The sequence below is a fragment of the Staurois parvus genome, unplaced genomic scaffold (assembly GCF_062004578.1).
Source record: "Staurois parvus isolate SC_StPar_1 unplaced genomic scaffold, SC_StPar_1.0 ptg000221l, whole genome shotgun sequence".
In the NCBI taxonomy this organism is placed as follows: domain Eukaryota; kingdom Metazoa; phylum Chordata; class Amphibia; order Anura; family Ranidae; genus Staurois; species Staurois parvus.
Window position 1 is genome coordinate 3,435,728 of NW_028318017.1, and position 23,613 is coordinate 3,459,340.

The window sequence follows — 23,613 nt, forward strand, 5'->3', positions numbered from 1 at the left end:
TCCGGATCCACAGCCACTCCCAGGTCGCGCTCCCACTGAACAACATATGAAAGAGAAGTATGCGACGAGCGTCTGTTCAGAGCTGCATAAAGAAGGGATATAAGGCCCGGAGCGCCCGGACGCAGTTGGCAGAGCTGTTCAAAGGCAGATTTCTGGTACGGGAACGCAGAAGTACCCCGCAGCGAGAGCAGCCAGTGTCGCAATTGAAGATATCGAAAAAATTCCGCCGGGGGGATATTCCGGGATTCCCGAAGAGAGTCCCAGGTGGGAAAGGACCGAAAAATCAAAAAGTGTCGCACCTGCGAAAAACCATTAGTCACCCACCAAGAAAACGCCCCTGGGTGATCCAAACCCGGCGGGAAAAGAGGGTTGTTAATAATTGGGAGCAAAGGCAGAAAAGGTGACATCAGACCACCAGAGTAACGCACCGAGTCCCAAACTTGTAGGCCATGAAGTAACATCGGACTCAGTGCCATAGGGCGCAGGGCAGGGGGAAGCCATAGAAGCATCGACAGTGCGATAGGGGCACAATTAGGTAGTTCCAACAGGACCCAGAGGGGGACGTCGGAAGAGGCGTGCAACATAGACAGCGGGGCAATCTGGCTCGCTTGATAATACTTAGTCACATTAGGCACCCCAAGACCACCCTGAAGTCTATGGGCAAAAAGCGTACTTTTGGATACTCTGGGGTGCTTATCGGCCCAGATAAAACGCATTAACTTCGCCTGAAGCAACCGAAGAAAATGAGGGGGAACCCGCACCGGGAGTGTGCGAAAATAATACAACAATTTCGGCAAGATGGTCATTTTCACCGAATTAACCCGTCCTATCCAAGACAGGTGCGGAAATTGCCAAGAATGCATAAGAGAGGATAGAGAGCTAAGCAATGGATAGTAATTCGCAGCAAACAAGGAGTCATAAGTGGGGGTCAAGCGAATGCCTAAGTATTCAAGAGAAGAGGAAGCCCATTTGTAAGGGAAGTGGGATTGTAGGCGCGAAACCAAATCTGAAGCCAAAGTAATATTGAGGGCGACAGTCTTATCCAAGTTGATACGGAGACCCGAAATCAAGGAGAAGCGCTCAAGAACCTGTTGCAAATTAGGAAGCGTCGTCAGGGGGTTAGTAAGAGTCAGGAGGGCATCATCCGCAAAAAGGTTCAGTTTGAATTCCTGTCCCGCGTAAGGAACCCCCGATACATTGCAATCGGTCCGAAGCGCCAAAGCCAACGGCTCAGGCGCCAGGACAAAGAGCGCTGGGGACAGGGGGCAACCCTGTCTCGTCCCTCGCCCAATAGGAAAGGGATCTGAAAAATACCCAGCGTATTTGACGGAGGCCGAAGGAGAAGAATACAAGGCCTGAATCCAAGAAAGAATAGAATCCCCAAAACCCCAACGAGACAGCACAAACCGCAGATATTCCCAGGATAGAGAATCAAAGGCTTTATATATGTCTAAAGACAGTAAGAATCCCGTGATTTTCCGCTGTTGCAGAAAATGTATAAGATGGACCACCTTACGAACGTTATCACCCGCCTGCCTCCCGGGGACGAACCCTACCTGGTCCCTGTGGACCAGGCTACGCAAATATTTATTAATGCGGAAACTAAGGATCTTGCCCAATATCTTCAGGTCTTCATTAAGAAGAGAAATAGGCCGGAAGGCTTGCGGTTCCTGTACATCATCGGTCGTCTTAGGAATCATGGCGATATGCGCTCTAAGCGCATCTGGGGAGGGCGAGGAGCCCTGTCGTAACGCATTAAAATACTCAGCCAAAAAGGGCGCCAACAAGGCTGAGAATTTCTTATAATAAAGACCGGAAAAGCCGTCGGGACCTGGGGCCGAGGTGGACCGTAAAGATTTGATAGCTTGGAGCACTTCTGGTACAGTGACACCGGCGTTGAGTGCCACCTGTGCTGCCTCGGATAACCCAGGAAGTCGGAGATCTTGAAAGAATGCCTCTGCTTGAGCCACGGGGAAGGGATCTGGTTTAGCGTAGAGGCGTGCAAGGAAGTCTGAGAAACGGGAAACAATCTGCTGGGGATTAGAAGTACAGCCACCTGTAGGAAGTCGCAGTCGAATCGGTTTATGGGGTTTCCCCACAGAATTGAGTTTCCTGGCCAGAATCAGGCCCGGCTTATTAGCACAGGAATAAAATTTGTGTTTGGTCCAACGCAGGGCCCGTTCCGCCTCTGAAGAGGCAAGTAGGTCTAACAGAGCGTCCCGAGCGCGTTTATGGGCCGCAGATGGAGAGGACTTCCAACGCGCATCCGCAGAGGCCAGGAGAGAATGAAGCTCCAAAAGTCAGCGCTCCCGCTCCCGCTTCCGGACCGCCGCCAGCTGTATAACATGACCCCGCACCGTGGCCTTATGCGCCTCCCATAGGGGCACTGCCGAGGAGACCGATCCCGCGTTTTCCGTGAAGTATGTTCGTAAAAAAAATTCTATTTGTTGGCAGGTAGCCTGAGTGGTCAATAAAGAATCATTGATGCGCCAATGAAATGGGCGCCGTTCTGACCCAGAGAGGGCAAGGAGAAGTACCAAGGGATCGTGATCCGACCAAGGCGAGGAGGGAATAGTTATCCGCCTGACCAAGGGAAGCTGCTGAACCTGCATAAATATATGATCAATTCTACAAAAACTATCATGAGGACTGGAATAGAATGTAAAGTCGCGTTCCGTTGGGTGAAGCTCCCTCCAGACGTCCGCCAGCCCCGCTGTCCGCAGGAGAGAGCGCATACGTTCCTCCAGCACCAAGTCATGAGAAGGGGCCGCCCCCCGTGCGCAGCGCCTATCCAATGCGGAATCCAAAGTAACATTTGAATCCCCCAAAACAACAAGAAGACCCTTGGAGTGTCGGGAAACAATGGTGCAAAGATGTGAAAAGAATTTATCCTGAAAACGATTAGGCGCGTAGTAAGAGACAAAAGTAACCTCCTGATCCCAGAGGGTGCCTTGCAGAAGCAGATACCTGCCCGTGGGGTCCGCTATATTCCTAGCACAGACAAAGGGGAGATTGCGTTTAAAAGCGATCAGGACACCCCGACGCTTCTCAGGGGCCGAGGCCGTGTAAAAGGTGGGATAGTGAGGTGAAAGATAACGCGGGGCGGAGGACTGAGAAAACCTGGTCTCTTGTAAACATACCACGTCAATTTGTTGTGATTTGAGGTGATGAAAAACTTTAGCCCGCTTCTGAGGCGAATTAAAGCCTTGAACATTTTGCGAATGAATTTTCAAAAGGGGCGAGGCCATGGCGGCATCAGGGCAACGCGCTCAGCAGAAGAAACCATAAAGCAGCTAGCAATTTCTGCTCCCAATGGCGATCGGACCGTGGCGTCCCGGAACCCTGCAGAAAACAAAAACAAAAAAAAACCAAAGGAGAAAAAAAAACAAAGAAAGAAAGAAGGAAAAGTACACAAAAAGAATATACAATAGTGCAATCGTGTCACGCCAATGGTGACGTGCATCCTACAAAGGAAGGATACCAGTTAGGGGTGGCTCTGCCACCGGACACATGGCTGCAAATGGAAACATCCGAAACATAAGTCCCCAGGGGGCAAAAGGGCAATAAGGCACTAAACACAATAGAACGGGGTACCAAAGCAATAAAACTAAAGGAGCTAGGCCACCGTGATGACCTCCCCATAGCAACCCAGAGCACCATGGGGCTAACCCCATCCCACCCAACCGGGCCTACCAGATCAACCTCCCACCCCGAAACCAGAGGGAACCCTCACTCCGTGCTACCAACAAAAACCGGAATACCATCACCCAGGCCCAAAATAGGCTGCGGCAGCAGAAAGTCATAATTCTCGAATCCATGAGGAGACCCCCCCCAACCAGGGAAGGAACCCAAGGGGGCACACTGGAGCAGTCCCAACCCGTAATGCTGACAAACTGGGGGAGCCCTAAGGGCCAAACTCACGGTCCCGTCAAGGAAGTCCATCGGTGAGATGATACATGGGAAGTCCAAGACACATCTTCAGCCCGGAGAAGAACAGGAAGGACTTGATCGTGAAGAGGTCTGAGGGAGGGCCCTCTTCCTATTGGATGACCGCTCCCAGATGCGGCTTGGAAGAAGCGGCCTTGCCGGGGATCCAGATGAATGAGCTGGGCTCCGATTCGCAGCCTCAGGCGAAAGAAGGTGTAAAGATTCCAGAAGAGAATGGGCCTCCTTCGGCGTAGCCACAGAATGACTGCGGCCCTGGTAGGTGAAGGTGAGGCGAAACGGGAAGCCCCAAGCGTATTTGATACTGTGTTTCACCAGGACCGAAGTGAAGGGCTTCAATTGGCGACGCTTCTGAAGAGTGGTCTGAGAGAGGTCCGCAAAGAGCTGGTAGCGATGCCCCTGGAAGCTGAGGTCAGGGTTGTTTCTGGCCGCCAAGAGGATAGTTTCCTTAGTGCGGTAATACGTAAACTTGATGATAATGTCCCTCGGGGGCCCATCCGGTCGTCTGGGGCACAACGCACGATGTATGCGGTCAAATTCGAGCCGGTCAATGGGAACAGCGGGTGTCAGCTCTTGAAACAGAGCTGTAGCAGTGGAAGTAAGATCCGCGACCGTTTCCGGGATACCCCTTAACCGCAGATTGCCACGGCGGGAACGATTTTCGAAATCCTCAAGCCGTAGCAGCGCGTCCGCCAATTCTTTCTTGAGGTCGCACAAATCCTGTTCGTGATTTTCCATGACCGTGGCCGCAGCGTCCATCTTATCTTCGAGGTCGTTCGTCCGGTTGCCCAACTCGCGAATCTCCTGCGAAAGACGGTCGGCCAGCTTGGAGGTAGCGGAGGACAACTCGGACTGCAGCATACATTGGAATCGGCGCAGGAGCTCAGCATCCCGCAGAGATGGGATGGGAGACTGCAGGGATGGCTCTGGTGCCAGGTCCTCTACACTGCCAGGGTCCGACCCACCTATGGATGGTGACAGCGGGGGACCCAAAATCGCGGCTGGGGCTCCATCTGTGGTCCCGGGCGGGAGCCGCGAACCCGTGGCCGGGGTCCTGGAAGTCCGCGGCGGCCGGCCCAAAATCGAGGCCCCGGCTTCAGCCGCGATCTCCGGCGGGTAGGCCGCAAACTCCGGAGCAGCCTGCCGGGAGCTGGAGGCACGGGCGGCCGGCGTTTTTTTGCCCATCAGGGCACCAGAGAGACAGGGGGCCAGGGAGGAAACAGGGGGACCCCCCCCTGAGGAGAGAAAATCGGCCGATGTGTCCGGCGGCCGAGGAGTTAATTTACAAAGCAGCCATCTTGGTTGCTGCTCACGAGCGCCCCCCCACTCCGGTTTTTTAACTCCACTTAACCAAATGTCCACTTAGTCAAAGGTCCAGCAAGCAAAATACAGGCAAGCTGAAGAATGAGCACGCTCAGAGTGAGCTCTACAGAAAGTTATATAGGACCTGTATCACCTGTGACCAGTTACCCCTCCAATTAATCAGCAGACTGAAGGAAAGAAAGGAAAGCAAAAAACATGCTATTTAAATATTAACCCCTTGCCTACCGGGCACTTCTACCCCCTTCTTGCCCAGGACAATTTTCAGCTTTCAGCGCTGTCACACTTTGAATAACAATTACTCAGTCATGCAACACTGTACCGATGATGTTTTTATAATTTTTTTCACACAAATAAAGTTTTCCTTTGGTGGTATTTACATACCGCTGGGTGTTTTATTTTTTGCGCTATAAACAAAAAAAAGAGAAAAAAATTTGAAAAGAGAGTTTTCCTTTGTTTCTATTATAACATTTTGCAAACGGGTAATTTTTCTCTTTCACTGATGTGTCTTGATGAGGCAGCACTGATGGGCACTGATGAGGAGGTGGCACAGATAGGCAGCACTGATGAGCATTGATAGGCAGCACTGATGAGGCAGCACTGATGGGCACTGATGAGGAGGTGGCACAGATAGGCAGCACTGATGAGCATTGATAGGCAGCACTGATGAGGCAGCACTGATGGGCACTGATGAAGTGGCACGGATAGGCAGCACTAATGAGCATTGATAGGCGGCACTGATGATGCTGCACTGAAGGGCAGCACTGCTGGGCAGCACTGATGGGTGGCACTGCAGGGCACAGGTGGGTACCACTGATGGGCACTGATCGTCAGTGCCCTGATGATCAGTGCCGATCACTTCTTTGGCAATTGCTGGTTCTCGGCAGTACTTTCTGCATGCTGTGACAGTGTGTGGAAAGTGCAGCTGATAACCGGCAACTGTATTTACCCGGTGATCTGCTGTGTCATTGGACATGGCTGATCACATGGTTAAAAGGCCGCTGTGATTGGCCTTTTACCACATCACGTGATCAGCTGTGTCTGTAGGATACAGTGATCATGGAGATCGCCAGGGTCGCGCTGGAGGGTAACCATCAACTGTATTTACCCGGTGATCTGCTGTGTCATTGGACATGGCTGATCACATGGTAAAAGGTTGCTGTGATTGGATTTTTACCACATCACGTGATCAGCTGTGTCCATAGGACACAGTGATCACGGAGATCGCCAGGGTCGCGCTGGAGGGTAACCATCAACTGTATTTACCCGGTGATCTGCTGTGTCATTGGACACAGCTGATCACGTGGTAGAAGGCCGCTGTCCGTAGGACACAGTGATCGCCAGCGGCGCCAGGTGCTTGCCACTGGGTGCGGTCAGAGGGCGTGTTCTGGAATTACATCCATGGAACTAGACAGCCGTGCTGTAGACACTGTAGATTAATTGTCAGTCTTAATTGTTACTTTCAGAATGCAATTCGGGTCTATTCATGTTAAGATGAAAGTGTTTGACCACCAATCAGCTGTATTTCCATGAGGATAGAATCAAGATATCAGGAAAAGATTGTCTGAGCGCTTACACACACCATCCTCATGGGTGCACATGTATGGATCATAACTGGCATGATTGCACGCATGAAACCTACCTGGGTGCATATCATAGATTGGTTATACATGCTGGACAGTGTACTATCTCTGCTCCATATGAAGGATCATAAATGGGACTCTGAGGACTGTTGTCTCTGTAATATTCTCAAATATTTCGCTGGACTTTGTCGCCTGTTGCAAGTATCTTTATCCGAATAAATGCTTCTCCCTGGAAAGGAACCGTTGAACTTATTTGCTGCGAGAAACATTCATTTCTTGTATATCGGCTAGCGAAGTCTTGGTCAGCAACAATAATTCTAATTATCACTCCTCATGCGTGTAATCTGTATGACAACAAGGGGGAGGAGTTGATGATAATATATTTGCCCCCAAAGCTGGCCTACATGGTTCAGTTTTATCCTTCAGCCAGCGGGATGAGTGAAAAAAAAAATGAACCGATTCCCCCATCCACACATTGGAGGTGGATGGGGGAATCCTCCCCGCTGCACTCTTGTATTCTTACAATGGGGGGGACTCCTCCGCTCTCAGAATACACGGATCAGTACTGTGGGAGTGGCTTTTATCCGGCAGTGGCCACACATGGATGGAAATGTGAGCGATCCCTGCTGAACCAGCTGAATTTCCATGGATCTATGGTCACCTTCAGTGACTTCCTCCCCTCCCCCTCATCTCCTTCATGATGGAAGTCATGCTGAGATCATCTCCCATTGGCTGAGCAATATTCTCATTTGTCTCTCAGCTCCTTCTTGCTATTCCTCGTCCTGCCTGTTGTTTCCTTGGATTAATTTTCTGTGTAGTGACCCCGGCTTGGTCTCTTGGATGCGCTCGTCTGTTGCTTGCCCTGACCTTTCTCCTGATTCCTGGATCTCCTCCTCATCTCTCCTCCATATCCTCTTACACAGCTTTTCTCCACACCTGCAGTGACCCTGGGGGGAGGAAACTTGGCACCAGGACGCCGCCAAATCCATCCCCACCATTAGGGGCTCTGGAGAAAATTGTCTGCTATTTACACTCCGTTCCTCCGCACGTCACCTGATCACATGACAGCTTACTTCCACAGATTCCGGACAGATTTCTGGATGGTAAAGGTCAAAGTTCACTCTTCAGTTTAGGAGAGGTAGGACGCACCCAGGAACAAGGATTTGGTTTGTATGAAAGCCTCATATAGAGGACCCCTCAAATCTCCTCATCCAAATGTCCCTCCATCCAGAGTCTATATGTCCTATGACATCACACTGACCTCACAGCTCCTCCTCCCAATGTCCCTCCATCCAGAGTCAGAGAATCCTATGACATCACACTGACCTCACAGCTCCTCCTCCCAATGTCCCTCCATCTGATTGTTTCTGATGCTCTTAGGATGTGGGGTCCCTTGGTATCCTCACATGTAAAGTGGGACTGTTGGTCCTGCGTTGTATGTAATGACATCAGAATGCTGCAACAAGCCTATACCCTGCGTAGTGTGGGGGTCCTGTGGGGGGAAATTATACCTCAGCCTGAAGTGGGGCTTTAATAAAATGGAGACCTGAATGGAGAGGTGAGGAGGATTCTGGGAATATCATTTGATGTGACTATTTGTGTTCAGATGTAGAGTTTTCCTCCTGTGAAGTCTGGAGATCATATGACATCACATTGCCTCCACCTCCCTCCCTGATAGAAGAGAGAAAGAAGAAGAAGATTCTAGAAGTCACCAGAGAGATCACTGAGCTGCTGACAGGAGAGGTGAGCGGTGCCGGGAATTCTGGGACATTCTCCAGTAACAGACAAGGGATGTGTCTGGATGGTGACTGTATCATTGTGTGTGTCAGGTTCCTATAAGGTGTCAGGGTGTCACTGTCTATTTCTCCATGGAGGAGTGGGAGTATTTAGAAGGACACAAGGATCTCTACAAGGACGTCATGATGGACAATCAGCCGCCCCTCACATCACCGGGTAAGAGGAGACTTTATTGTAAAGGAGAGAGCAGTACGGAGGATCCACCTAGATCCCCCATCATCTGATAAACACATAGAAACAATGGATTCAGTCAGTGTGTGTGTTTCCTACAGATGGATCCAGTCATGGGAACCCACCAGAGAGATGTCCCCGTCCTCTGTATTCCCGGGATTCCACACAGGAAGGTCACACCATCCCTCACCATCATCAGGTAGATGAGGAACAATCACTGATAGTATCATTAGGATCTGTACATTATCTGCATTGTTACCATTGATGGCATTTTTATTTTTTTATTTTAGAGTGGAAACCTGAGAGATCCTAAAGTTGAGGTTAAAGAAGAGATAAAAGAGGAGGAGGATGAGGATGGGGGGATGGAAAAGTCAAACTTTCTAAAGGAACACACAGATCTGTACCAGGACACCATGGTGGAGTCATCCAGCTACAGGAACCCACCAGAGAGATGTCCCCGTCCTCTGTATTCCCGGGATTCCACACAGGAAGGTCACACCATCCCTCACCATCATCAGGTAGATGATGACAATTATTGGTAGTTGTGATTTATACACAGCATGTTTGTTACAATGAATGTTTTATTATATCTTTCAGAGTGGAATCCTCGGGGATGATAATATTGATGTTAAAGAAGAGTATAAAGAGGAGGATGAGAAGTATGGAGTGATGGAGGAGTTTTCAGAAGGACACAAGGATGTGATGGAGACACCTAATACCAGGAACCCACCAGAGAGATGTCCCCGTCCTCTGTTTCCCCGGGATTCCACACAGGAAGGTCACACCATCCCTCACCATCACAAGGTTAGAGGGATATCAAATCTAGAACATGAACTTGTTGAAATGATGTGTGAATTTTTTTATGTGATGTCACAATATTGAAGCTTATGTTTTACAGAGGACCTCTTCTATTATTTTTTTGATTTAGGGTGAAGATCTGATAGATATAAAAGTTGAGGTTAAATCAGAAGAAGAAGAGGCGTATGTGATGGATGATCAGCAGTCTATGGAGGAGGATGGAATAACGGGGACATTTATAGAGGAGGACACTCCTACAGAGATCAGCACAGGTGGGTCATGAACACTAAATCCATTCCTCCACCCATACTGCTCACTGATTGGTCCAGAGTAGGGCGGGGACTGGGTGATATCAGCCTGTAATCCCCTGGTCACTTTCCTGAGCTGTGTTCCCCGTCCTGTATTCCTGGATTTCTCTCGGATAATCTTCCTTCTCTGTGCTGCAGACACAATTTATGTATCTAGACTGGATTTATGGAGGTTCTGGGGTTCAGCTGGCAGCAAAATGTTGATTTTCACCATAGATGTTAGTACACCTAGGCACCTGGGGTGTGAGTCTTGTATCTTTGTCCACATGCCCGGGTCTAGTAAGATCTCTGACAGAACAAGGGTTACTTGCTCTTTTATCTGTGAAATATGTCTGTATAGTCTCAGACCCAAGTCACTGAGTGCAGTCTCAGGAAATGGGAGGCAGCGGTGTGGGATCTCTGCAACTTGTCTACAGTAAACATTTAAGCTTCCCCTGATCGCTGAATACAAATATGATTCCTGACCTTTTCGCTATATACCCTGTTTTGTACATTACATATTCCTGACCCCTGCACTGTACACTCTATTTTGTACATTATATACTCCTGACCCCTGCACTGTGTACACTATATTGTACATTACATACTCCTGACCCCTGCACTGTATACTCTATTTTGTATATTACATACATTACATATTCCTGACCCCTGCAATATATACTATATGTTGTACATTACATACTCCTGACCCCCACACTATATACTCTATGTTGTATATTACATGCTCCTGACCCCTGCACTATATACTCTACATTGTACATTACATACTCCTGACCCCTGCACTATATACTCTATGTTGTACATTACATACTCCTGACCCCTGCACTATATACTCTATGTTGTACATTACATACTCCAGACCCCTGAACTATATACTCCATGTTGTACATTACATACTCCTGACCCCTGCACTATATACTCTATGTTGTACATTACATACTCCTGACCCCTGCACTATATACTCTATGTTGTACATTACATACTCCTGACCCCTGCACTATATACTCTATGTTGTACATTACATACTCCTGACCCCTGCACTATATACTCTATGTTGTACATTACATACTCCTGACCCCTGCACTATATACTCCATGTTGTACATTACATACTCCTGACCCCTGCACTATATACTCTATGTTGTACATTACATACTCCTGACCCCTGCACTATATACTCTATGTTGTACATTACATACTCCTGACCCCTGCACTATATACTCTATGTTGTACATTACATACTCCTGACCCCTGCACTATATACTCTATGTTGTACATTACATACTCCTGACCCCTGCACTATATACTCTATGTTGTACATTACATACTCCTGACCCCTGCACTATATACTCTATGTTGTACATTACATACTCCTGACCCCTGCACTATATACTCTATGTTGTACATTACATACTCCTGACCCCTGCACTATATACTCTATGTTGTACATTACATACTCCTGACCCCTGCACTATATACTCTATGTTGTACATTACATACTCCTGACCCCTGCACTATATACTCCATGTTGTACATTACATACTCCTGACCCCTGCACTATATACTCTATGTTGTACATTACATACTCCTGACCCCTGCACTATATACTCTATGTTGTACATTACATACTCCAGACCCCTGCACTATATACTCTATGTTGTACATTACATACTCCTGACCCCTGCACTATATACTCTATGTTGTACATTACATACTCCTGACCCCTGCACTATATACTCTATATTGTACATTACATACTCCTGACCCCTGCACTATATACTCTATGTTGTACATTACATACTCCTGACCCCTGCACTATATACTCTATGTTGTACATTACATACTCCTGACCCCTGCACTATATACTCTATGTTGTACATTACATACTCCTGACCCCTGCACTATATACTCTATGTTGTACATTACATACTCCAGACCCCTGAACTATATACTCCATGTTGTACATTACATACTCCTGACCCCTGCACTATATACTCTATGTTGTACATTACATACTCCTGACCCCTGCACTATATACTCTATGTTGTACATTACATACTCCTGACCCCTGCACTATATACTCTATGTTGTACATTACATACTACTGACCCCTGCACTATATACACTATGTTGTACATTACATACTCCTGATCCCTGCACTATATACTCTATGTTGTACATTACATACTCCTGACCCCTGCACTGTATATTATACTGCTACTATATAGTCCTGACTGTTGAATGTTATACAATATGTTGTACATTCCATAAGCCTGCCTTCTGTTCTCTACCCTCCCCCCACTGCTATATATAAACTATGACACAGCAAGACCCTGTCACTGTGAAGATGGAGGAGGATATGACACAGGATTCACCTTGAGGGTTAATGTGAGATTCTGGATGATCATTTCCAAACAGAGAAAGCTCGGTTTTCCCTGGATTCTGTTGTTCTAGATCAGAACTTTCAATGTCCGGATTTTACCAGATGATGCAGCCTGTCCTGTGTATACAGGTGTGCGGGGTCCTGATTTATTGTATTTGTTTATTTCAGGTACTTATATAGCAATGATAAACAATCCTCCTGCTAATGGAAGTGACCTGCACAATACAGCGGCTGACACTCACTGATACCTTAAACAGTCATCAATAATACAAACAACTATAGTGCAGCGCTCTAATCCCCCCACAAACCCCCCAACCAATAAATATACACAGTATATACCGTGCCACAAAAATATATAAATGCTATAAAATACCTCGTGACCAAATCTTAGTGCTCTATATACAGTGATAAATGCCACAACTTAGTGCTCTACATACTGTGAATAATGCAACAACTAAAAATCATGTGACAGCTATATGATGGATCAGAAGAACCCCTAATTAGGGTACTGAGTGATATAGTGAACCAACGGGATCAAACAGAACATAAATCCAGGACAATGTCCATAAACTTTGTGCTTCAAAAACCATGAAACATATTGTGATGAAGGTGGCTGTGAATGTGTCAGCACACTCGGATCCTCAAATGGCTAGATTGCCTCCTCACCTCCCTTCTGCGACCCAACGGGCCACTTCACTTTCAGGATCTCCCTGGATCCTACTCCAACTGTGGCAGGTGATACTGGGACTTGTGGTTCATCTCCACATGAAAAACAGGCTTCACAGGAAGGTTTTCTGTTACAAATATCTCACACCCCACAGGGTGAGTGAAAAAACTTCCATAGTGTAGAAGGTGATAAGTATTTTATTTAAACCAAATAAATTAAATAAATTAATAAATTAAACCATCACATTAGAATCGTAACAGCAACAGCAGACCCCTCATGTCTAGGTATACTGCATGAAAAATAGGGGACTTTCAGGTTCCTCAAAATGGCGTCCAACTCCGGAAGTGCGTCACCCTGCACCGGAAGCTGCGTCACGGCGTACCTGCGCGTTACGTCACCAACCTCGTGACTTTCTCGGGGTATTGCTATTGGTGCGCAGCTCACTCCTTTTATACCACTCTGTTCCCAATCTCACGGTAACCGCTTCTCCTCCCAGCACTAATAATGCTGGCGGCCATGTTACCGTAGCCCAGTATCGCTATCATATACCCACGCTGACAACCTCAATGCACCAAATGCCAGAGAATAAATAAAACATAGGTGCAGCACAGCGTCTCAGTGACAAACCTTGAAATCTCCCCATAACACCCACCCTGACAAAGAAACAATGCTTTAATGGATAAATAAATAAAAATATGAAGAGGGGCAATACTTACAAACAAAGGGGAAAAAATGAATATACACTGTTACACTGGGCCAGTATATAGATGATTTTTTACAACCAGTGGTTAAGAAGACAAGGTCCTTTTTAAGAGATACTAAGCACCTAATACAATTACTTGAGGGTTTGGTAGGGGGACCAATGTATATATGGCCTGTGCGGATGTTTCTTCCCTCTATACGATTATAGGACATAGGATGCATTGGAGTCGGTTGGTTGGGGATTGAGGCAATATAGTCATTTATCCTGGACCCAAAGAAATTACCTATTGGAGCGCCTTGATTTTTTTTTGGGTCATAACTATTTCTGGCATAACAACATATAATATAAACAGATACGAGGGGTGGCAATGGGAGCAAGGTTTGTGCTGAGTGTCGCAAACCTTTTTATGGCCCACTGGGAAGAAGAAGAAGTATATACAAATTACCCAGAGGAATTGAGATTATTTAAGAGATATATTGATGATTATTATCTGGGAAGGTGAACTTTCCACCTTAATGGGTTTTCTGAATAAATTAAATCAGAATAATAAGAAGATTGTTTTTACATGAGAAGTGGATAATAAAGAGATACATTTTTTAGATTTAAATATTAGAGTCAGTAATGGGACATATGTTACTAAAACATTTTTAAAACAGTCGACCGAAATGGTTACATACCAATAGGGAGTTGCCATTATCCACCATGGCTCTGTAATATACCCAAGGGCCAGCTTATCAGAATTAGGAGGAATTGCACGGTCAAAGATGATTATTTTCAACAAGCTAAACCTTTGGGTAATCAGTTTGATAATAAAGGTTATTCACTGTATGAGATAGACCGATTGATAGAAGAAATAGGCAATGTAGACAGGATAGGTTACTTGGAAGACAATATTAAGAGTAACAATGAAGAATACGGTGAACAGGTAGCAATTGTGCTAGATTATAATGTACACTTTAAGAAGATTATTATTATTATTACATCGAGTTTATATAGCGCCAAAGGGTTTGCTCAGCGCTGTACAATAGGGGGGACAATACATGGCACAGTACAACAAAAACAGACAGCGTACGAGGGGTAAGAGGGCCCTACTCTTTCAAGCTTACAATCTAGGAGGGAGGGGGTAGTGGAACAATAGGAAGTGGCTGAGGGGAATGAAGTGGCTGAGGGGGATGAAGTGGTGGGAGGAATGAGGGAGAATGGCCGTTAGGTGAGGGTGGGGTAGGCTTCCCTGAAGAGATGGGTTTTGAGGGAGCGCCTGAATGTGGGGAGGGAAGGCGACAGTCGGATGGATTGGGGCAGTGAGTTCCAGAGGATGGGGGAGGACCTGGAGAACTCCTGCAGTCGTGCATGGGAGGAGGAGACCAGGGAGCAGGATAGAAGGAGGTCCTGTGAGGAGCGAAGGGTACGGGTAGGGTGGTACTTGGGGATCAGGTTGGTGAGGTAGTTGGGCAATCGGGAGCCAGTGGAGGGAGAGGCAGAGGGGGGTGGTGAGGTGGATGAGTCTGGCCGCTGAGTTCAGGATGGTCTGGAGGGGGGAGAGCTTGCACTGGGGTAGGCCGATGAGAAGGGAGTTGCAATAGTCAAGGCGTGAGATGAGGAGGGAGTGTACAAGAAGTTTGGTGGTGTCTGGGGTGAGGAAGGCACGTATCTTGGCAATATTGCGGAGGTGGAGCCTGCATGTGTTTGGAAGTGATTTGACATGAGGCAGGAAGGAGAGGTTCGAGTCGAGAATGACGCCAAGGACTTTGGCTTGCGGGGCGGGAATGATAGTGGTGTTGGTGGTGGTGATGGATAGGATGGGGGGGGGGGGGGTGTTGGCAGGGGGAAAGATGAGGAGCTCGGTTTTGGAGAGGTTAAGCTTGAGGAAATGTAGCGACATCCAGTCTGAGATGTCGTTTAGGAGGTGAGTGATGCGGGCGGAGATAGTGGGGGTGAGGAGAGGGGTGGAGAGGTAAATTTGGGTGTCGTCAGCATAGAGGTGATAATTGAAGCCGTGGGAGTGTATGAGTGTGCCCAGGGAGGAGGTGTAGATGGAGAAGAGAAGGGGTCCAAGGACAGAGCCTTGAGGGACCCCAACAGAGAGGGGGAGGGAGGGGGAGGTGGCGCCATTGTAGGTGACGCTGAAGGAGCGTCGGCATAGGTAGGATGAGAACCAGGAGAGATCGGTATCTCTGATGCCAAGGGAGAGTAGTTTATTAAGGAGGAGGGGGTGGTCGACTGTGTCGAAGGCCGCAGAGAGGTCCAGGAGAAGGAGGACAGAGTAGTCGCCCTTGGCTTTGGCGTTTAGTAGGTCGTTAGTGATTTTGAGTAGGGCAGTTTCGGTGGAGTGTAGGGGACGGAAGCCGGACTGTAATGGGTCAAGGAGGTTATTGTCAATAAGGTGGGCGCTTAGGCGATCGTAGACTATGCGCTCAAGGAGCTTGGAGGTGAGTGGCAGCAGAGAGATGGGTCTGAGGTTGTTGGGGTCTGCGGGATCCAGGGAGGGCTTTTTGAGGATGGGGGTGATATGTGCGTGCTTTAGGGGGGAGGGAAATGCGCCAGTAGAGAGATTGAAGATGTGGGTGAGGGAGCAGATGAGGGAAGAGGGGGGTGACCGGAGGAGTTGAGAGGGGATAGGGTCCAGGGGGCAGGTAGTGAGGCGGGCTTCTGAGAGGACCTTGACGACTTCCTCAGTAGTGACAGGGCTGAGGGAGTGCAGTGCAGGGGGGGTTACAGTGGGCGGGGCCTTGGGAGAGGTGGAGGGCAGTGCGGTTGTGAGGGCAGAGGAGGGGGGAGAAGAAGGGGTGACGGGGGTGGGGAGGCTAGGTGGGGAGGTAGATTGCGAGTTGACAATGTCCTTACGGATATCGTCAATCTGGTTACGGAAATGGGTGGCAATCTCGTGGGCGGTGAGTGAGGTACTGAGTGGAGGAGGGGGGGAGAGAGCAGGGAGTTGAAGGTGGAGAAGAGTCGGCGAGGGCAGGAGGAGAGGGTGTTGATCAGGTTAACAAAGTAGGCCTGCTTGGCGGCGTGGAGGGAGGAGGTGTAAGTGAGGAAGGCAGATTTGTAGAGGGAGAATGTGTGAAGGGACCTGGTTTTGCGCCACAGTCTCTCCAGTGCGCGACTGCGACGTTTGAGGCATTTAGTATGGTCGTTCTGCCATGGTTGAAGCGGTCTAGGTTTGATGATGCGTGTGGTAAGGGGTGCCAGAGAGTCTAGGGTAGCTGATAGTGCGTCGTTGTACAAGGTGGTGGCTATGTCAGGACATGACAGTGAGAGGATGCTGTCGTGTAGGCGGTCGGCGGCTGAGTGGAGGGGGGCCGGGTTCAGGTTGCGAAGATTGCGGCTGGTGATGGTTTGGCGTTTTTGGGGGGGGAGTTGGAAGGGGAGATGGAGAACGTGATTGAAGGTATTTTTAAAAAACATCGGAACATTTTAAAATTAGATCCCATTTTAAAGAATATTTTATCAGAAAACCTGAGATTTATTTATAGGAAAGCACCTAATGTAAGAACTAGAGTAGTTAAACGCGTGGTAGACCCCCCAATTAGGAACAATATAACATTTTTTAATGATAAAGGCTTTTATCCATGTAAAGGTTGTTTTGCATGTTTAGCAACTAAAAAACAAAATGTAAAACGTAAGACGTTTGTTGCTAATACCTCCGGGAGAGAATATGATATTAAGGATTTTATTTCATGTCGGACTGAAGGGGTGGTATACTGTCTGGAATGTGAGTGTGGCCTCCAATATGTGGGAAGGACGAAAAGACCGCTATGGAAACGATTAAGAGAACACGTACAAAATATCAAGAAAAGTTTCCCCAAACATAACGTGTCTAGACATTGTGCCATACACCATAATAAAGATCCATCGAAGATGCTTTTTTGGGGTATAGAAAAGTACAAAAGACATTGGCGAGGCAGTAATAAGATTAAGTCTTTAAGTAAAGCTGAATCCAAATGGATATACCATATGAGTACCCAAGTCCCTAAAGGATTGAACGTGGGGTTCGACTTAAATTGTTTCATTTGCGATTTTTGATTGACATATTTATGGATTGAGTTATTTCCGCATCACTTGGCTATTTTTATATTCTTAATATTTTATATTTATTTATGTATTTTTATGTAGATTAATATATTGTAACTGTGTGAGTATATTACATGGAAAGGGGCTAGAGTACTATTAAATAAAATTTTTACTTATTTATCCCATTACATGGAAAGGGGCTAGAGTATTATTACATTTTATAGTAGATGTACATTTTACACTTAGTTATCCCCTTATTAGATATTCGTATTCCCTCGTTTTTAAATTATTTCAATTATTTTAATTATTCAGTATTTTTATCCTGTTAGTATTAGGGTTGATAACAGTGTATATTCGTTTTTTCCCCTTTGTTTTTAAGTATTGCCCATTTTCGTATTTTTATTTATTTATCCATTAAAGCATTGTTTCTTTGTCAGGGTGGGTGTTATGGGGAGATTTCAAGGTTTGTCACTGAGACGCTGTGCTGGACCTATGTTTTATTTATTCTCTGGCATTTGGTGCATTGAGGTTGTCAACGTGGGTATATGATAGCAATACGGTAACATGGCCGCCAGCATTATTAGTGCTGGGAGGAGAAGCGGTTACCGTGGAGATTGGGAACAGAGTGGTATAAAAGGAGTGAGCTGTGCACCAATAGCAATACTCCGAGAAAGTCATGAGGTTGGTGACGTAACGCGTAGGTACGCCGACGGTGCACGGTGACGCACTTCCGGCGTTGGACGCCATTTTGAGGAACCTGAAAGTCCCCTATTTTTCATGCAGTATACCTAGACATGAGGGGTCTGCTGTTGCTGTTACGATTCTAATGTGATGGTTTAATTTATTAATTTATTTGGTTTAAATAAAATACTTATCATCACCTTTTACACTATGGAAATTTTTTCTCTCACCCTGTGGGGTGTGAGATATTTTTAACAGAAATCCTTCCTGTGAAGCCTGTTTTTCATGTGGAGAGGAACCACAAGTCCCAGTATCACCTGCCACAGTTGGAGTAGGATCCAGGGAGATCCTGAAAGTGAAGTGGCCCGTTGGGTCGGAGAAGGGAGGTGAGAAGGCAATCTAGCCATTTGAGGATCCGAGTGTGCTGACACATTCACAGCCACCTTCACAATATGTTTCATGGTTTTTGAAGCACAAAGTTTATGGACATTGTCCTGGATTTATGTTCTGTTTGATCCCGTTGGTTCACTATATCACTCAGTACCCTAATTAGGGGTTCTTCTGATCCATCATATAGCTGTCACATGATTTTTAGTTGTTGCATTATTCACAGTATGTAGAGCACTAAGTTGTGGCATTTATCACTGTATATAGAGCACTAAGATTTGGTCACGAGGTATTTTATACCATTTATATATTTTTTTGTGGCACGGTATATACTGTGTATATTTATTGGTTGGGGGTTTGTGGGGTGATTAGAGCGCTGCACTATAGTTGTTTGTATTATTAGGTACTTGTATAGCGCTGTCAATTTACGCAGCGGTTTACGTATATGTTGTACATTCACATCAGTCCCTGACCCTCAAGGGGCGTACAATCTAAGGTCCCTAATTCACATTCATACATACACATACTAGGGACAATTTAGATAGGAGCCAATTAACCTACCAGCATGTCTTTAGAGTGTGGGAGGAAACCGGAGGGAGGAGGGTGTGGGAGGAAATCGGCAAACTCCAGGCAGGTGGTGCCGTGGTTGGGATTTGAACCGGCGAACCTAGTACTGCCAGGCAGAAGTGCTAACCACTTAGCCACTGTGCTGCCCTGTCCTTATATACTCAAGCTCCCAGTTTGGAGACAACTCCCAGTGTGGGAGACAGGAGGGCTCAGCCAGGGGTCAGAGGAGTTCCAGCAGCAACCAGGAGAGAGATGGTCTCATTCAGGGGTTAGAGCAGGGGCATATTTTCAAAAAGGCTAGAATGCTAGCCCCTAGTCCCATCCATAAGCCCCTGTCCTGGTTGGATCTGTCACAGGGTATGACCATGTGTTTGTGCCTGCTGTTAGCCCCGGCAACAGGCCAGTTGGAGACGCAGGGGTAGTCCAAAATGAAAGTTAGCAATGAGGCACGCCCCCTTGACATGGGCCGTGCTCTCGAGAGCGCAGCCTTTGTCTGTCGGTGTCTGCAAGCACGGGAGCTTTCGTGCCCGCGCTGCAGATACCGGGGCCCTGCAGTGTCAGGCTGACTGCTGTGGCCCAGAATATCCCAGAGGGAAGTTCACACCTCTCCATGGAGAGGTGTGAACCTCACTGCAGGGAACTATCTTCCTCTCTCCAGCTGAGGCGGATGGGGGAAGATAAGTGACAGAGGTGACGGGAGTCGCACCTCTTATCCTGGGTGGCCTGGCTTCAAAGGGCAACGACAGGATGAGAGGTGGATGGGGGGATGAAGGTGAGCCATGGGGGGAGCAGGCAGCATCTGTCACACCGCGACAGTTATATCCAGTTATATTCTGTGTATCCAAGAAAGAATCCAGGACTTTCCTACAGCAATCCACTGAGCTGGCCAGAACCAACTATTGAGGGAGTCTATTCCACATTTTCACAGCTCTCACTATGAAGAAACCTTTCCGTGTTTGAAGATTACATTTCTTTTCCTCCAGAGGTAAAGAGTGCCCCCTTGTCCTCTGTGATGACCTCAGGGTGATAGCTCTACACTGAGTTCACTATATGAACCACTGATGTATTTATACATGGAGATCATATCCCCCCTTATGTATTATACATGGAGATCATATCCCCCCTTATGTATTATACATGGAGATCATATCCCCCTTATGTATTATACATGGAGATCATATCCCCCTTATGTATTATACATGGTGATCATATCCCCCTTATGTATTATACATGGAGATCATATCCCCCCTTATGTATTATACATGGAGATCATATCCCCCCTTATGTATTATACATGGAGATCATATCCCCCCTTATGTATTATACATGGTGATCATATCCCCCCTTATGTATTATACATGGAGATCATATCCCCCCTTATGTATTATACATGGAGATCATATCCCCCCTTATGTATTATACATGGTGATCATATCCCCCCTTATGTATTATACATGGACATCATATCCCCCCTTATGTATTATACATGATGATCATATCCCCCCTTATGTATTATACATGGAGATCATATCCCCCCTTATGTATTATACATGGAGATCATATCCCCCCCTTATGTATTATACATGGAGATCATATCCCCCCTTATGTATTATACATGGAGATCATATCCCCCCTTATGTATTATACATGGAGATCATATCCCCCCTTATGTATAATACATGGAGCTCATACCCCCCCCCCCTTATGTATTATACATGGAGATCATATCCCCCCTTATGTATTATACATGGAGATCATATCCCCGCTTATGTATTATACATGGAGATCATATCCCCCCTTATGTATTATACATGGTGATCATATTCCCCCCTTATGTATTATACATGGAGATCTTATCCCCCTCTTATGTATTATACATGGAGATCATACCCCCCCTTATGTATTATACATGGAGATCATATCCCCCCTTATGTATTATACATGGTGATCATATTCCCCCCTTATGTATTATACATGGAGATCTTATCCCCCTTATGTATTATACATGGAGATCATACCCCCCCTTATGTATTATACATGATGATCATATCCCCCCTTTTGTATTATACATGGAGATTATATCCCCCCCTTGTGTATTATACATGGAGATCATATCCCTCCTTATGTATTATACATGGTGATCATACTCCCCCTTAATCTCCTCTTCTCTGTAGAGAATACATTCAGTTCCTCTAATCTTTCCTCATAGCTGATCTCCTCCATGCCTCGTATCAGTTTGGTTGCCCTTCTCTGTACTTTCTCCAGTTCCCCAATGTTCTTTATGTGAATTGGAGTCCAAAACTGAACTGCATATTCCAGATGAGGTCTTACTAATGATTTGTACCGGGAGGGGTGATATCTCTCTCTGGAGTCTATACCTCTCCTAATACAAGAGAGGATTTTGCTCGCTTTAGAACCCGCAGCTTGGCATTGCTGCCATGATTAAGCTTGTGATCTACCAGAACCCCCAGATCCTGTGCATGAAACAGAACAGAGTCAGCAGAGTGCTGAGGCAGATATGTCAGGGGTGACCACTAAGGTATATGTGCCATTGCCTCTAGTAACCATAACGGATGCAACAGAGGTGTCCCTGGAGACCTCTCAGGAGCCCAGACAGGTGAGGGTGTTTCTCGCAGATATTCTGGTAATGGGCTAAGACTGTGCAAGTCAGGAATGCCGAGGATGATGGTGAAAAATGTATTACTGTTAATGTTGATGGTGAAAGTGGGATATCTCCCATAACAACCAGAGGCAGTGCTACAGACCTATCCCTGGAAACCTCTCAAGGGCTGTGGGTGTCAAAGTCAGCAGTTGTCCAGAATAGCTCTGACACTGCTCTGGTGGAACAGAATGGGTAATCCACTCAAATGGTAGACCACATATTATCTGATGTGATTAAAAATGACTTGTGCAAGTTGTCTACTGCCAATCCTCTCCGTCTGCCTGGGTCTCCTTGGGCAGATGGATTGGAGACTGGAGCACAGACAGTATAGACTGGGATAGTCTGGCCGTAAAATTTATAGTGTAGTTGAAGGAAGGTTCCATGTGTGACAGTGGGGTGCACATGACAGTTGATGTGCCATATGGAGGGTTCTCAGAGCCGTCAGTAGTTGAGGGCACATTGGCTGCTGCAGAAGTTGACCCTCTCCAGTCAGAAGGACCAGATAAGGGCGTATGCTTGGCAGAGATTTTGCCCACAGCCCAACAAATGAGTAATGTTGATGGTCAGAATGACAGTGTAACTGATAATGACTTGGGATGGCTCACTGTTACTGAAAGTGAGAGGATAAATTTGAGACTCTGGGGGAGCACCAGGCAGTGATGTCAGTCCCCTCCAGTGAGGAAGAGGTTTTCTTTAAATGTCTCTGCCTCCCAAGGTCCCTAAAAAGGTCTTATGTTTGGATTTGGGGTGTCTAGAGGTGACAGATACATTACTGGAACTGCTGGAATTGGTGAAAACACAATTGCTGTACACCTGGGGGTACAGATAGAGAAGCTGGTACTGAAGAGTACCAATCCGTGGAGCCAGGTAGTACAGGTGGCAGTAAGCAATGTTGGTCAGAATTGGAACTGGTTACTTCAGTGCTGGTTAATTGTATGGAAAGTGATCTCACAGTTCCCTACAAGAGTGCTTCCAGTGACTGTTCTTGTGTGGAAGGCGCTCAGCAGAAATGCTAAAGAAATTGGAAATGACAGACAGGCTAGAGGTCTCTCCATTTGATGGTGTGATGATAACCATTCCTGCTGGTGTGGTCCGAGATGCAGCTGAGCAGTGGTCGGTACATGGCATGTATACTGTCTCAACCACTAGACCTCATAAGAAGAAAGGTCCAGAACAGCTGCGGCAGTAGCAGGAATTCTGTCCATCACCCACAAGAGGCCAAAGAGCCTGGAGACTCTGCCAGAAAATACTAATAGCGTTGGTAACGGTAACAGGGAAATGTGTGAACCAATATGGAATGGTATTCTAAATGGGTTTTTGGTTACTGAGGGTACCCACACAAGGGTTGATGAACCCAAAAGTACACCAAGAGTGGTTGAAGTTGGTACAAATGAGAAGAAATGTGTCTCCATGTTAGGCAATGGAGGTTCCCTATAGCTTTAGGACAGGAAGATGGGAAAAGGCAGCAGAAAAACCAAAATATACAGAGAAAGTAAAAGTATCCTGAGGATCCCAAGACCAAAGGGGAGTGGGGCTGGTAGAAGGATGGGTAGGGCCCTGTTAAGGTCTCAGAATAGGCACTTGTGGAAGCACACCAGAAAGAAGACTTGGGTAGCTCTAATTAGGTC

General features: G+C 46.8%; 1 protein-coding gene across 1 annotated transcript; it reads left to right on the plus strand.

Moving 5' to 3' along the window:
* Window positions 1-9,392: 9,392 nt before the first annotated feature.
* On the plus strand, window positions 9,393-10,114 carry LOC149460802 (uncharacterized). Its single transcript, XM_089679251.1, has 2 exons — window positions 9,393-9,620; window positions 9,745-10,114. Exons 1-2 carry the CDS (start codon window positions 9,393-9,395, stop codon window positions 9,895-9,897), a joined length of 381 nt encoding a protein of 126 aa, XP_089535377.1. The 3' UTR covers window positions 9,898-10,114.
* The last annotated feature ends 13,499 nt before the right edge of the window (window positions 10,115-23,613 follow it).